Source organism: Columba livia, chromosome W (assembly GCF_036013475.1).
Source record: "Columba livia isolate bColLiv1 breed racing homer chromosome W, bColLiv1.pat.W.v2, whole genome shotgun sequence".
Classification (NCBI taxonomy): Eukaryota; Metazoa; Chordata; class Aves; order Columbiformes; family Columbidae; genus Columba; species Columba livia.
The window spans coordinates 12786061-12801384 of record NC_088641.1 but is presented as its reverse complement, the minus strand read 5'-3'; the positions used below and the strand labels follow the sequence as shown (position 1 = coordinate 12801384).

The following is a 15324-nucleotide window of genomic DNA, read 5'->3' as shown; positions in this document are numbered from 1 at the left end:
TGAGCGCGTGATAATAGGATGACTGACACAATATGTTCTCAATTATCACACTCATGTTAATTCTGGATGTTATGACAGAACAAAATTGGAAAAATGTGAAATCCAAGGGCAGAAGTTATGGGTAGCAACTAATCTAGGGAAAGGTGGACTCGGTGTAGGATCTGTCTCCTGCCCTAGGGGAGAACAGAGTATCTGTTTTTCACAAGCTGGTATGTGGTGCTATTCAGATGGAGGGGGAGTGCAAGATCAGTATAAGGAGGAGTTAGTTAAGAGCGCTACTCAGGAATTGAGTAGCTGTTTTGCTTATGCTCTAATGAACACGTGTTTAAGGAATACAAGGAATTGGATTAAATGTTGTTTATCCATAGAAAAAGCGTAAGTTATTTATTTCAGCCGTTTCTAGGGCTGGGGAAGCGCGTGCATATGTTGCCAATGATCGTGGCGGGATTGGGTGCCTTCTCTCAGAGAGCGGCATCCGGCCCGGCAGCTCTGAGCCGCTAGCTTGGCCAGGATAGCCCCCAGTTGGTAACCCTCTCTTGGGGCTACTTGGTACCGTGCAGATGGTACCCAAAGGGAGGTGTTCTTGGCCTCTCTTCCATCTTTGCCCCTCAGAATGGGTCAGGACAATCTATCTTATCTGGAAAGTGAAATGCACATGCAAAAGTAGCAAGAAAGCCTTCATACTTGATGCTCATTTGGTAAAACACAAATTTACTCCCTTATTCTCTTCTGTCGGCATGATAGTGTGCCAAGTTTATGGCTTCTCAGATGTCTCATACAAAGGCTCAGCAAGGGCTGTAGGTAGGGTATAGCTTTGAACCATGGTCACAAAATACTGCTTAATTGGCTGGACACATTGAAAGGGCTTCTTGGAAATGTTCAACAATTTTGAACTGTTCAAAAGACACTTCAAAAACTTCATCAGAAATGCTGACACTGAAGTTTAAAGAACTTGGTCCAAATGATGCAAATAAATGGGAACAACTGTTTGAAGCACTGAAGAACCCTTAGTTCAGAGGTATCATTGAAATCTGAAATCCTACGTACTTGATATTGAACAGTGACAGTCTACATTGATGCAACACTTTTAAAACCAGTGAATTCTGGATTTCTTAATATGCTTTGTAAATAAGTTACTTAAACTTTCATTTAAATGCAAAAAGATAGGTCTGAGACAGGTTGGCCTGTAGTCTACTTGAAATAAATTGCTATGACAGTAAACCTGGCCTTTTAAATTTTTGGTATTCAAATGTGATTTTTTTCCCATGTAATAATCAGACTAACTTTGAGGCACACTATCTAGGGTTTGTTGAAGAAAAGATACATGATTAGCCAAGAATGCCCCCCCTCAACAAGTCCTCTCTACACTTGTCACGGTCTGTTTGGTGATAGACTTGTGATGGTTCTTTTGCCTTGATCTCAGAGCGCAAAATTAAGGTGACCAAAATGCCAAGGGGTTATAATGCAATCAAGCAGTGTTACTTTATTAATTTGCTGGTAAAACGGCGATAGAGAGAGAGAGTAAGAAAAGAAAGGGGAAAGAAACGGGGAAAATTAAAGGTAAAGATGAGAAATGAGGTTGCGTTTATCATCAGTCCAGTTCCAGAAGCATCCCTCTGGTCTCCGGGTCCCATGGAGTCTGGCCAGTCTGCCGTTGTGGTTCGGGATCCTCTGGTGGGAAGATCTTCCATGGTGTCCATTCTGGAGTCACCTTTTATGCTTCTTCACCCCCCCTTGTGCGGTGATTAGGAACGACGCATACCAAGACGCAGACAGAAATTCACGCAGAGGCAGAGATCTTGTTCAGGAAGGAGCGCAGAGCCTGGCCAAGCAGAGAGCTGACCTAGGCCTAGGCTGCCTTCTTTATTCACCATTGACAATTTATAGGATTTACAGGTACGGGCCTGGACTAAGATGTTTACAAAAAGGTGCTTTTCCACTAATTGTTATTAAGAACACACTAAACTCATGTGATGTTCGTCTCACTTGTTTTTCCACTCATTCACAGACCAGGCCCAAGGACATTCACACATCCCATAAACTTGGGGGCAGTTATCCATCCCGAGATAGCATTCTCACGAGTCTGGGCTTTTTACAATTATGAGAAACGTACTTCAAAGTAATCTGTCCAAGGCCCTTTATATATTATTATGTTAGTATTATGTCTTTGACCGTCCAGATGGTCATGTTAGTATTGATCTTCCTTTATCATCCAGGTGGCTGGAACCGCACATCTTGCTTTCCCACATCTTACTTTCCAACACCCTTGCTCCTATTGTTTTAGGCCAGTCTCCGCCTAGACTTTGCAACCCAGGCTCGTACTGCACAGGCTCGAAAGATTCACGCTTTCTTTTGCCAATGCTTACATGTCCAGCATTCAGGGGTCTTTCTCTGGTCCATTGGGTGACCTCAGGACCCTTGGCAAGCTTCTGGGCATGCTCCTTTTCGTTGGCCATTGTTTGGGGTGTTAGCAATCAGGACACATAACCACGGGCGTAGTTATATGCGGTGCTTTATTTCAGCGCTGGGAAACCAGGGGCTCGCACCCAAAGCTGGTTCCAACCACTGATTCAAACTTCACCATTTTATACAATTTGGTTACATACATATTCATTAAAGTTACAACGTGTATATTGCATATTCATTAGGTTACACAATTATTTCACATTATCAGTTGCAACACCTTGGAACTACCCTAAGCATGCGCAGTGTCCTCTGGTGGTCATTCAGGGGGTCTTCAGGATGAAGTAAGTAGTCTTCATCACGAGTGTACTTTTCACCTTTTGTCACTGCACATGCGCACTTCGTATAAAATTATACAAATTCTTGGATGATAGCAAATGTACCCTCTCAGCACTTTCAAGATAAGATAAAGACCTGCTGAGAACTAACAGAACTAACTTTCAGTTCTCTAAAATATGAGCTCGTATATAACTTGCATAGCTTTTACGATAAGGTAGGAATCTTGGATATAGCCTACAGAATCAGAATAGCATTTGTCAATGTCTTAACTAAAGGTACAGAGCAAGCATAAGGTAACCACGCTCGTGGTTCTGGGTAAGGACTATACAGGGGACAAGCTGAGACTTTCAGCCTTAGCAGCACAGCTTATAACACTGATGTGTTATTCAATGGTGTTTGTGACACACATGCTACAAAATTCAATTCAACTATAACATTTCCCCCCTTTGAAAATACTTTTCTATTCTTAGACAATGCATTTTCACTACATTAATTACATTGTGTCTTCCTTATAAGCTAGGGGGTTGTCAAAAGTGGATCTGCTAAGAACAGTAAAGATGCGGTTATTCCTGGCGTTTGATTGACTTATCTGATGTTTAATACAAGCATACAACAAAAAGAAAAGAGCAACTATAATAGCAAGCAAAAATAAACTTTCCAATAACGAATATACCCATCCTCCCAGGTTCAGGTTCAATTTGCCCAGCAAGGCCCCAATCCAGCTCTGCTCTGCATCTTGTTTTTCCGCTTGCAGTTCCTTTTCTGTTTGGGTTAATTGGGAAATATCTTTCTCCACTTCAGATGTTATGTTTGGGATATGAATACAGCAATGATCAACCCTATCCTTTAAATACCCACAAACCCCGTTCTCTTTTAGCAACATTATATCAAGTGCCATTCTGTTCTGCAAAGTCATTTTGGTCGTAGCTTGCAATTGTATATTGAAGTCTCGAAAACCCTTTTTGGTTATTCTTGCCAATCGATCCATCTGTCCAATTAATTTGTCAATCATTTCTCTGTTTCTATAGGCTGCAATTGGTGCAAAGAAAGATTCTAGTGCCCAGCCGAATTTAACACTACCTGATGGCTCGTGCCACACGTCATCTTCATCTATCTCTCGCTTGTGCCTAACTTGTAGGAGTTCTTGCCTATTCTTCAAGGGTGACTTCTTCCAAATGGGACATAGGGTTGGTAACCCCAAAGTAACCTCCCTTACAGGTCCTGCTATCGGTAAATGTGTTGTCCAGGTTCCATCACTTAAGGCCCAAACCAAATGTCCCACACTACCTATAGTTCCTCTACAATCTATCTTATCTCCATCAATGCCTATTTTGATTGCTTCCTTTGGATCCAATTGTTTCTGACAAATGCAACCTGCGATTACTGCAACTTTAATGATGGACAATGGTATTTCTCTCACATCTGTCTGGCAGGTCATCACTCGAGAGCAGTTCCACCATGGTACTGTCACTCCTCTTGTTACATTGGTCCATCGTATACACCATGGGAATGCTTCACTATATTGATATTGCTGTACTATACTCAGCGTCCACATGTGATTCCATGATTCAGTTATGTTCTGATTATCCTGATCTTTACATTCCCAATAGGTCCGATTAACCTTTTCGTATGCCATTTTAGCAGCCCATTTTTCATATGTGCACTCTACTCCTATTTCCTTTTGTAATTCTACCGGACCTTTAAGGTCATATATGATATCTCCTATTTTTCCTTTCCGACTTCTACAACTTTCTCTTGACATTATATCTGTTCTAAGTCCACTTTTTACCCATTGCTTGGTTGGCATTTGCTCCAGCCTAGTACGAGATTCACATACTATCTTACCAGTTTTATTCATTCTCGGTAAGGTTGTAGATATTATTCCCCATTGTATTGGGTCCTCGGCCGATTTCGGAATGGGAAGACAAGCAGTGATGCTACTGGCATTTTGGGTTCGTGCAAAATCTCGAATTAATCCTATCATCAGATTCTCTGCCTGATTCTGTACACTCTGCACTACTTGCGGCATTTGAGCATCATCACTATCTCCTATAGCTCTTCGTGTTTTGCATGATTGTTCTCCAGTGACTTTGCAAATCAGTGTGGCATACAGTCTAGGTACATAAACTACTATAAACACAAAGCGGTAATAGAAGTTAGACATCCTGCGTTATGATTTTAAGTGTGGTTGGACCCACTAATTGTGATTGCCACCGTTTTGGGACTTTCTTCACTCGGGTGTAATGTATCCAGGAGTCTATTTCAGCAACCTTGATTGCGGTAAATGTAGTTAAAAGTACTTGATAAGGTCCGTCCCAACGTTCTTTTAAAGGATCTTCTCTCCAAGTCTTTATATACACCGTGTCTCCAGGCTCTATATCATGTACTGGATTCTCAAGTGCTAGTGGGCGATTCCACACTAATACAGATCTGAGCCGATTCAATGTCCTGCCAAGAGACAACACATAATTGTACACATCCTGATTACCTTTTACATGTACACTTGGGTTCAGATTGGGTGCTTCATATGGTTTGCCATACAGAATCTCGTATGGGCTTACTGACATTCCACTCCTGGGTTTAATCCTAATTCGCAATAACGCTATTGGCAAGGCCTGGGGCCATTGGATTTTTGCTTCCTGACAAATTTTGCTAAGCTGTCGCTTTAGCGTCTGATTCATTTTCTCCACCTGGCCACTAGACTGTGGTCTCCACGGGGTATGTAATTCCCATTTAATTCCCAAACATCTACTGACCTCCTTTACCACTTGAGCAACAAAATGTGGTCCCCTATCGGATGATATTCCCAGTGGTACTCCAAATCTAGGAATTATTTCCTTCAATAACCATTTTACAGTTTCTTGTGCTTGGTTGGTGCGACAAGGAAAGGCTTCTGGCCATCCTGAAAAAGTACATACCCCAACTAATAGATACTTGAATCCTCGGGTTTTGGGGAGTTCCACAAAATCTATTTGCCAACAATCCCCTGGTTGTACACCTGTCCTAGTTTTTCCCATATCTACTTTCCTTTTAACTAAAGGATTATTTCTCAAGCAAATTTCACACTTAGCTGTGATGGATTTTGCCATTGTTAGCATCTGGACTGAGATAATTTGTTTTCTTAGATAAGTTACCAATGCTTCTGCACCCCAATGACACTTCTGGTGCTCTGCCTGAAGTATTCCTCTCATAACTGTGTTTGGCACCACAATTTGTCCTTTGGCAGTTACATACCATCCAGAATTATCCTTGACAGCTTTTACTAGTCTTGCCAATTTCTCATCTTCCGTAGAATATTCAGGTGCCTTTGAAGGTGTAGGTAATAAATCAATTGCTCTTACCTTCTGGGAGACAAGACCCACCATCATCCAGACTCGTCGTGCCACTGATCGGGCTGTTTGATCAGCGAGTCGATTTCCTTCAATAATTTTCGATGTTCCACTCTGATGAGCTTTACAGTGCATGATGGCAACTAGTGATGGCTTTTGAACAGCGTTGATCAAGTTCAATATTTCTTTTTGGTACTTGATATTTGCTCCTTGGGAGGAGAGCAGTCCACGCTCTTTCCAAAGAGCTCCATGTACATGAACAACCCCGAATGCATATTTTGAGTCAGTCCAAATATTGACCTTTTTGTCTTCACTGAGTTCTAATGCCCTAGTTAGGGCTATCAACTCAGTTTTCTGTGCTGATGTGTTTGGTGGCAGGGATTTAGCTTCAATTATTATTTTGGCAGTAGTAATCGCGTATCCTGCGTATCGCACTCCGCTTTCCACAAAACTACTGCCGTCAGTAAAAAGCTCCCAATCTGTCTCCTCCAATGGGGTATCCTTCAGGTCAGGTCGACTTGCGTGGGTATATTCAATGACCTCCACACAATCATGTTCCAGATTTTCTTCTTCAGTCTCTGCGCTTAAAAACACAGCTGGATTCATTAGGTTAGTTGTTTTTAGGATAACATCATCCTGCTCTGTTAAAATTGCCTGATATTTCATCATCCTACTTGGGGAAAGCCAATGGCCCCCCTTTTGTTCCAATACAGTAGTCACCATATGGGATACAAACACTTCGATCCTTTTCCCCATAGTCAGTTTCCGGACTTCCTGAATTAATATCACAGTAGCTGCCACCGCCCGCAAGCACGTCGGCCATCCAGCACTTACCGGGTCAAGTTGTTTAGAGAAATAACCTACGGGCCTTTTCCAAGATCCCAGCCATTGTGTTAATACCCCTAGAGCAAGTCTCTGTCGTTCATGTACAAATAACTGAAAGTCTTTACTCAGATCAGGTAGGCCCAAAGCAGGCGCTTGCATTAAAGCCTGTTTCAACTTTTGAAAAGCTTCCTGTTGTGGCTTTTCCCATACCAAGGTCTTATTCTTCTGTGCCTCGTACAAAGGTTTGGCAATAAGCCCATAGTCCATAATCCAGAGCCTGCACCATCCTGCCATTCCTAGAAAAGATCTCAATTCATGTAAGTTACGCGGTTCTGAAATCGCACAGATAGCATGTACACGGTTTATACCCAGTCTTCGCTGTCCTTGAGAAAGCTCGCATCCCAAATAGATCACAGTTGTGGATGCAATCTGAGCTTTATTTTTTGACACTTTATATCCATTCATTCCCAATTGATTCAATATTTCGATTGTTACCTGAATGCAAAGTTCTTGAGTCTCAGCAGCAATCAGAATATCGTCCACATATTGCAACAACAAATACCATTGTCGAGGAATTCCGATATTGCCTCTTGTAGTCCATTCCTCAAGTTCCTTGGCTAGTTGATTTCCGAAGATTGTCGGACTATTCTTAAATCCTTGTGGAAGGTGTGTCCAGGTTAATTGGGCCTTTCTCCCATTGTGTGGATTCTCCCATTCGAAAGCTAATAACTTTTTGCTTTCCTGGTCAAGGGGTATGCAGAAGAAGGCATCTTTTAAATCAAGTACTGTAAACCATTTATATTTCTCTTTCACAGATGTTAACAAGGTATACGGATTTGCAACTACTGGATGTATGTCCTTAGTGATCTGGTTTATTGCCCGTAAGTCCTGAACTAGTCAATAGCTACCGTCAAGTTTCTTTACTGGAAAAATTGGAGTATTATATTCTGATTCACATTCCTCTAAAATTCCATATTTCAAAACTTTCTCGATCAAAGATACTATTCCTAATCTGGCTTCCAATTTCAATGGGTACTGTCTTAATCGTACCGGTTCAGCACCTTCCTTCAGCTCTACTTTCACAGGTTTAGCTGCCTTTGACTTCCCAGGTATGTCAGCTTCCCATACCGTGGGAATCACTGCATCTTCTATTGCCTGTGGTATTTTTACAATTGGATTTTCTTTTAATAGTAAAATTTGTCCTACCTTTGACTCCGGAACTTTCATTACCAAATTTCCATCCTCAAATGTTATCGTGGCATCTAATTTAGTCAACAAATCTCGTCCTAAAAGAGAAATTGGGCAGTCTGGAACATATAAGAACTCGTGGGTTAGTTCCTTTTCTCCAAAGCACAAATCCAAAGGTTGCAGGAATGGCCGTACTTCCTCCTTCCCTGTGGCACCAACAATTGTTGTAGCTTTGTGACCCACCGCCCCCTGTAAGGAATTTAATACAGAGTAAGTAGCCCCCGTGTCTACTAGAAATTTTACGTCCCGGTCTCCCACTTGTATTGTCACTAAGGGCTCCTTATTCTGGGTTTTTACTTCCGTGCCTTCATATAGTCAGCTGTTATTATTGTATTCCCCCAACACCATAGTCTGTACTGCATTTCCCGTCGCATCGGACATATGACCCACAGGGCTCCTAGCCGGACATTCATTTTTCCAGTGTCCTTCTTGCTTACAGTAGGCACACTGATTTATGCCAAGCCTCATGAGGGGTCTCAGGGGAGTTCCTTGGGCACTCCACGAACCGCGTCCCCGACCTCCTCCTCGACTATTTCCAGCTCCCCTACCCCGGACTCCTATTCCCCTGCCTTGTCCCTGGATCAAGGCCAGCAAATTTTGCTGGTGGCGTCTCGATTGTTCCTTTTCTCTATTATTATAAACTTTCCAAGCTGTTTCTAACATTACGTCCAAATCCCTTAATTGTGCACCTTCTAATTTCTGCAGCTTCTTCCGAATGTCATCTTGAGATTGCCCTAAGAAAATTAGAGCCAGCTGAGTTTTAGCTTGTTCCGCTTCTATGTCTAAATCTGTATATCTTTTGGCAGCTTCTTTCAATCTTTCTAAAAAGGCTGAGGGAGACTCATTCTTTTCCTGCCTTACATTATACAACTTTGACCAATTCATTTGCTTTGGCATAGCGGTTTGAACACCAATCAATAACCATTCCTGATATCTCCGGAGACGGCACAACCCGCCTCCTGTATTATAATTCCATCGGGGATCTTCCTTTGGAAAATTCTCATCAACATTGCCCTCTACTCTCCCAGTCCGGATATCTTCTCTCACCTTATCCCTTGCAGCCCGTACAACCATATCCTTTTCTGTGGAATCCATTAATGTATCCAAAATGACTTGCAAATCATCCCAATCAGGATTCTGTGTCTTAATTATCATCTTAATCACCTTTGCAACCTTATCTGGGTTTTCCCGATAAGGGCCAGCCGACTGCTTCCAGATCACTAAATCCCCCGGCGAAAACGGGACTTTTACATAGACTGGTTCCCCCCCAACACCTACTGCTTGCCGCAGGGGTGCTATCACATTTGATGATCCTCCCCCCTTTTGCCCATCCTTTTCTTTTTCCCTATTTCTAGTTCGGTGAGATATTGGGGTTACGGTTATTCCTTTTACACCAGTTATTGCCTCCTTTTCATCACTTGATTCATCATCACTATCAACGGGAAGGACAGGCGCGGAGGGTCTAATTGGTACCGCTTCCTCAGAAGGCGCAACATCAAGACACAGTAAATCCGTCTTTGAATCATTACCACTGCTATTTTCTACAGCTAAACACGTCATACATTTCTTGTCTACTGCGCATCCCGTACACTTATTACACTTATTATTACTGTTACCTTGTACTAACATTAACCCACAGCCCTCCCTCCAATCATGCTTTCGCTCGAGATAGAAGAAGAGATCGACATATGGAACTTCGTCCCACTTGCCCTCTCTTTGGCAAAACCTCATTAATTCACCAATTATTTCATGGTTCAAAGTGCCCTCCGGCGGCCACTGCACTTCATTTGGTAACTTATACTCAGGCCACCAATGAGTGCAATACTCAATTAACTTCTTTTTATGCATAGACTGTCCAAACCCACCTTCTTTCCAATGTTTCAGTAAGCAACTTAACGGTGATACCTTTGAATCAGACATACCGACACAGAAAGATAACACAGGAAACTTTACCAGAACAACAGAAAATACGGATCAGATCACTAATTTCACAGTGAGTACAGACAAAATCACTAGAACTACAGACCAAGTGCTAAACAGCACAAATAACCAGACCAGGTGCGCACAAATAACCAGACCAGACCAGATGCCGAGCCTGCAGAGGTTTCCCTCTGTCTGACGGACGGCTGCCTAGGCAATACCCCGGGAGCTCCCTGCCCAACCGAGCGTGGCTTTCGCCGCATCTGACCGGCAGGCTACCAGATGCCTGATCGACAGGCTACCAGACCAGAACCAGACCAGATGGGTACCCAATCCAATAATCCAGATAAACCCAAATAAAGCACCTTCTTACCAGTCAGAGGTCCGTCGTGAGCAGCAGAAGGTCAGTCGCGTCCGATGTGCTCCCCAAGAATACCTCGGTGCTAGCTGGAGCAGGATCAAGACGCGATCCGCCTCAGCAATGCTCGCGAGGTCCCATCTGGGTCGCCAAAATGTTAGCAATCAGGACACATAACCACGGGCGTAGTTATATGCGGTGCTTTATTTCAGCGCTGGGAAACCAGGGGCTCGCACCCAAAGCTGGTTCCAACCACTGATTCAAACTTCACCATTTTATACAATTTGGTTACATACATATTCATTAAAGTTACAACGTGTATATTGCATATTCATTAGGTTACACAATTATTTCACAATATCAGTTGCAACACCTTGGAACTACCCTAAGCATGCGCAGTGTCCTCTGGTGGTCATTCAGGGGGTCTTCAGGATGAAGTAAGTAGTCTTCATCACGAGTGTACTTTTCACCTTTTGTCACTGCACATGCGCACTTCGTATAAAATTATACAAATTCTTGGATGATAGCAAATGTACCCTCTCAGCACTTTCAAGATAAGATAAAGACCTGCTGAGAACTAACAGAACTAACTTTCAGTTCTCTAAAATATGAGCTCGTATATAACTTGCATAGCTTTTACGATAAGGTAGGAATCTTGGATATAGCCTACAGAATCAGAATAGCATTTGTCAATGTCTTAACTAAAGGTACAGAGCAAGCATAAGGTAACCACGCTCGTGGTTCTGGGTAAGGACTATACAGGGGACAAGCTGAGACTTTCAGCCTTAGCAGCACAGCTTATAACACTGATGTGTTATTCAATGGTGTTTGTGACACACATGCTACAAAATTCAATTCAACTATAACAGGGGGAGCAGGTGAGGGACACGTGTAACTGAGGCTGCAGGTGAGAACACATTCTTCTGGACGGCGGCTATTGTTTCTGGGTCGAAGAGACCCTCATAACAATAGCTTTCAGGAGGTGGGGGCTGGTTTGGCTGAAGAAGCAGGCAAAGTCCACACAACAGCCATTGTTAGCAGGAGCCCCTCCATATTGGAGAAACAGTGCAACACAATGCTTCTTCTCGGGCCTCTCTCCAAGTCATTGTCCATGGGTTCTTTCGGTCTCAGCTTCAGTTCTCTAAGTTCTTGATGGCGATGTTCAGGCAAATACTGCTCCATCTTCGGACGGACTCTTACACCACCCAGTGCCTGAGCATCGTCAACGGGAACTCGTGGCAACAACACAATCCTCAAAGGGAGACAGAAAGTAAGAAGGAAGAAAAAGGAAAGGAAAAGGTAAGTGATTTATCATGCGATCTGCTTTGTATCAATGAATTTAGGGATGTATACATTGGAAGGTACACTAAACAAGTTGTGGGCATCAATCACAGATGTTAAATGCGTCAAACGCTTTACCATTTTCTAATTTAAAATATACAGTACCGCGGACAGAACAAAACCTATCAAAACTAATACAAAAAGAATAACTATGAGGTGACACAACTTATTCAGGATGCCTGTAGCAGTAGGTGACCACCCGAAAAGTGTGTCACACCACTTATGTTCTGCATCTTTTTATATTCTTCTTAACACACGGTGAATTTCTTCAGCATCGTGGTGAACGGTTATCAAGGTTTTCTGTCCATTTATTCGAACTTCTTCCAAGATCTCAATCAGATCTTGGTGTTACAACAATTGCTTTACCAATGTAAGATTCATCCCAATAGGTGTAGGCAGTAATTCTTGAATCAGTGTGTAATTAGATTGTATAAGTTGATGAGATATAACTGGTGCGAGATAAGAAAAATCACATCCGTTAATCTTAACAAAATCACAAATGCAAAAATTTGAATGATTTCTAATATTTATCATCACTGCATCTACTAATATAGAGTTGCAAGTGGTCCTCAAGCACACACAACCTTTGCCAATATACACTAACACCGTTTCTCGATTGTCAGGACGAACCTCAAAGTGACAAACATTCTGCTCAGTGTCCAGACAAATGTCTTGAGCACTGATTGTATTACTTTTGCAGATGAATCCTTGCTGTTCTCGCACAATGCAAATTTCTAAATTGACAGTTTGCCATTTTTCATCTATTTTTCAGGCCCATACTCTATGTTCTAAAGGACAGAGTATAGTTCCATTGTGGTTCGACCCTAATGCAGTGATTGGGTAAATGATGTATATTGAAGCATTATGGATGGTTAACACAAAGGTCATGGCTGTATTTGTGATGGGGTTATAGGTAAAGTTTACCAAAGTCCACCAGGATTGGAGTTCTCTCTCAAATTCAGTGGCGCTGTCCCAGACAATTTTCTGAATTTTGGTAGGAAAAGTGCCTTCTTCACCTTCTCTTATGATTGAGGCGGCCACTGATTGCATCCACAGTTTTGCCTGAATATAACTGAGAGCCAAAGAGAGGTTATTTTGGACTACACCAAGTGCATCTATTATCAATTCGTGATCTTTTACATTTACCTTTTCCCATTTTGGTAATACTTTGGATAACAGCCACTGGTTAGTTCCCAAAGCCAATAGGGAAAACTGCAAAGGCATTTGTAATTTTGCTAAATCACTAGTTGTAGCAGCCAATTTATTAATTAATATCTCTGAAGCAATACCATTTACAAATCCCAATCCTGTCCCCAACACACCAGTTAGGTCTCTTGGTGTTCTATTAGGAATTTGTTTCCTCAGCCAGGTTGTCCACCATTCAAATGAGGTCCTTAAGAAAGGAGAGCAAGATGGCTGGATCTCAGAAACGTTATTTTGCATTAACAACTCAACACGCTTGAGAGACCATTCTGGACTGAACAACATTTGTTGTTGGCCTACATTTTTGATCATATACGGTCCAATTTCAAAAATTTCTGGACTAGGTACCGCTACTGGTTGGGTGGTAGGTGTCACGACCTCTATTCTGAGTTCCCCCTAATGTTTGGTATTATTTTTACCACACATTACTTTATGAGTATATTGTATCGCAGTCAAATTTAGCCAACAATTTTGGCTTTGTTTTTTGCATGATATAGTAGAGCCATGTAGTCCAATTCCATAGCTGTTTATTGGTTCAGTGAGGGACTCAGTAATCAGTTTGCATTGCACAGAGAGGTCATCACCCTGAACCACCATAAAAGAGGGTAAAGTTATATTTTTAACATCTAGTGTGAAAACGCTGTCTTTGTTGTGATAGGTTACTATTGCTACAAGTGTCACTAGGGGCTCAGAGACAGAGTTCATTTAAAATTTGTAGTTCAGGCCTAGTAGTTCTGACCAGTTAGCATGATTGTTTCACCAATTACACACCACCTGGATGGTCCTTGTTAAAGTGAAGTTGTGCCAACAATCAGCTTCTTCATCCTTACAGGATTTAGTAATTTCCACGTTGTAGGTACTTGAGTCTAGGGTGGTATTGTTGTAATTGCCAAGATTCTTTTGGCGACAACACAAAATGAGAGAATTTTGTTTATCACATTTCCACTCTGTAGTAGGACAGAGTTTCGCTGAGATGTAAGGATGAATTTGGGTTGTCGAATTCAGATCTAAAAGGTTTCCAGTAACTGTAATTGAGGAGACTTTCTCATGGTTAGATCCTTCTACTTTTCTGCATCTTGCTTTAATTTTTTCTCCAATCGTACCATTCAGGACTCTAATCCAATCCTTCCTATCCCACTTCCATTCATTTGGGTGATACACTTTATCATCGTGCATTACCACAGTGGCTATACTTGGAAAGCGGTCTTTGAGATATGGTCCTAGAGAAGTAGTGTATCTAACAGTAGCTTCAGATCAAGGCCATTTAGCATATTTTTGGTTATGAGTAGGTGAAAGGATGCAGAAAAGTATTAGTAACCCAATTATACTTTTGATCATCTTCACAAACTAGGCTTTCAATTTGATTCTTGGATGATTCGCGTTATTCTCTGTGTCCCTTGGAGTTCTCCTGCAAAAAGGAAAACAAACAGGGCTCACCTCTTTGAGGCAAAAATAATTAAAATGACGGAATTATCCAGCGGGTATTTATCCCATGTTCCTTGCCCAGGGCATCGGATGCTGCCCATGACTTTGTGTTCAAAGTGGTTTTTAATACCAGTGGTACTCTTCCTGCAGTGAGGAGTTCCACTAGGAGTGGCTGTCCTGAGTAATGGGCTGGATCCTTGAAATCATTTGGTCCCTTTAGAGAGGGAATCAAGGAAGGGGTTTTTGGACAGAAGGCGGTGATTTTGGGGCATCCATTTACCCCCCACCTGTCATTTACTCCTGTGACAGCTTGCCACGGACGAGTATCCCAATTACCCTCATGAGGTCTCAAAAGCCGTTTTAGGAGGCCGTTTGCTCTTTCTACAATTCCATTAGCCTGTGGGTAATATGGGGTGTGAAAAGTCCATTTGATCCCTTCACTTTGTGCCCAATCTTGTATAATTTTAGCAGTGAAATGGGAACCATTGTCAGACTGTATTTCTTGTGGCTTTGGAAAAGTTCCAAACCATTCTTGCAATGCTTTCACAGTATTTTCACCTGTAGCCTTTTTAAAAGCTTCTGCTTGGACTAATCCTGATGTAATTTCTACTCCCACCAGTACGAAATGCTTGCCCCCTGATTTCTTAAAGGGGCCAATGTAATCTACTTGCCAGGCATCCCACAGACTGTTACCTTCCCTTAAATGCAGGGGGTTATCTTCTAAAGGGTGCCTTTCTAGCCGTCTCTGACATTGTTCGCAGGCTGATATGCAGGTTTTGCACATTTCCCTGGTGACAGGCCAGCCTCGGGCCAGAGCTTCAAGGTCTTTGGCTCCGGTGTGTTTGCACTTTACATGTAACCATTCTAACAAGCATTCCCAATCTTCTGAAATTGGGTCCTTTTGTACAGGGGTCAGTCTTGCTAACTCATCAG

The 15324-nt window shown here is 42.2% G+C and overlaps 1 protein-coding gene across 2 annotated transcripts; it reads right to left on the bottom strand.

The window, feature by feature from the left end:
* Positions 1–4160: 4160 nt before the first annotated feature.
* Positions 4161–11284, bottom strand: LOC135577119 (uncharacterized). 2 transcript variants are annotated; one of them, XM_065044847.1, is made up of 3 exons: positions 8103–10342; positions 6084–7637; positions 4161–5190 (listed from the first exon to the last, which is right to left on the bottom strand). In XM_065044847.1, the coding sequence occupies exons 1-3, from the start codon at positions 8121–8123 to the stop codon at positions 5137–5139; spliced, it is 1629 nt and encodes a 542-aa protein (XP_064900919.1). In that variant the 5' UTR covers positions 8124–10342; the 3' UTR covers positions 4161–5136. The 2 variants fall into 2 exon arrangements, 1 of the variants encoding a protein (XP_064900919.1); XR_010468709.1 differs by lacking the exons at positions 6084–7637; positions 8103–10342 and adding an exon at positions 10438–11284.
* Positions 11285–15324: the final 4040 nt, after the last annotated feature.

Coding starts and splice junctions, on each gene's coding strand:
- LOC135577119 (XM_065044847.1), bottom strand. CDS start 8,123: ATGAAAGTTCCGGAGTCAAAG. Junction 7,638..8,102: donor TGAAAGTTCCGGAGTCAAAG/GTAGGACAAATT, acceptor CCCCTTGACCAG/GAAAGCAAAAAGTTATTAGC. Junction 5,191..6,083: donor TGGGTCTTGTCTCCCAGAAG/GTAAGAGCAATT, acceptor GTCTCTTGGCAG/GACATTGAATCGGCTCAGAT.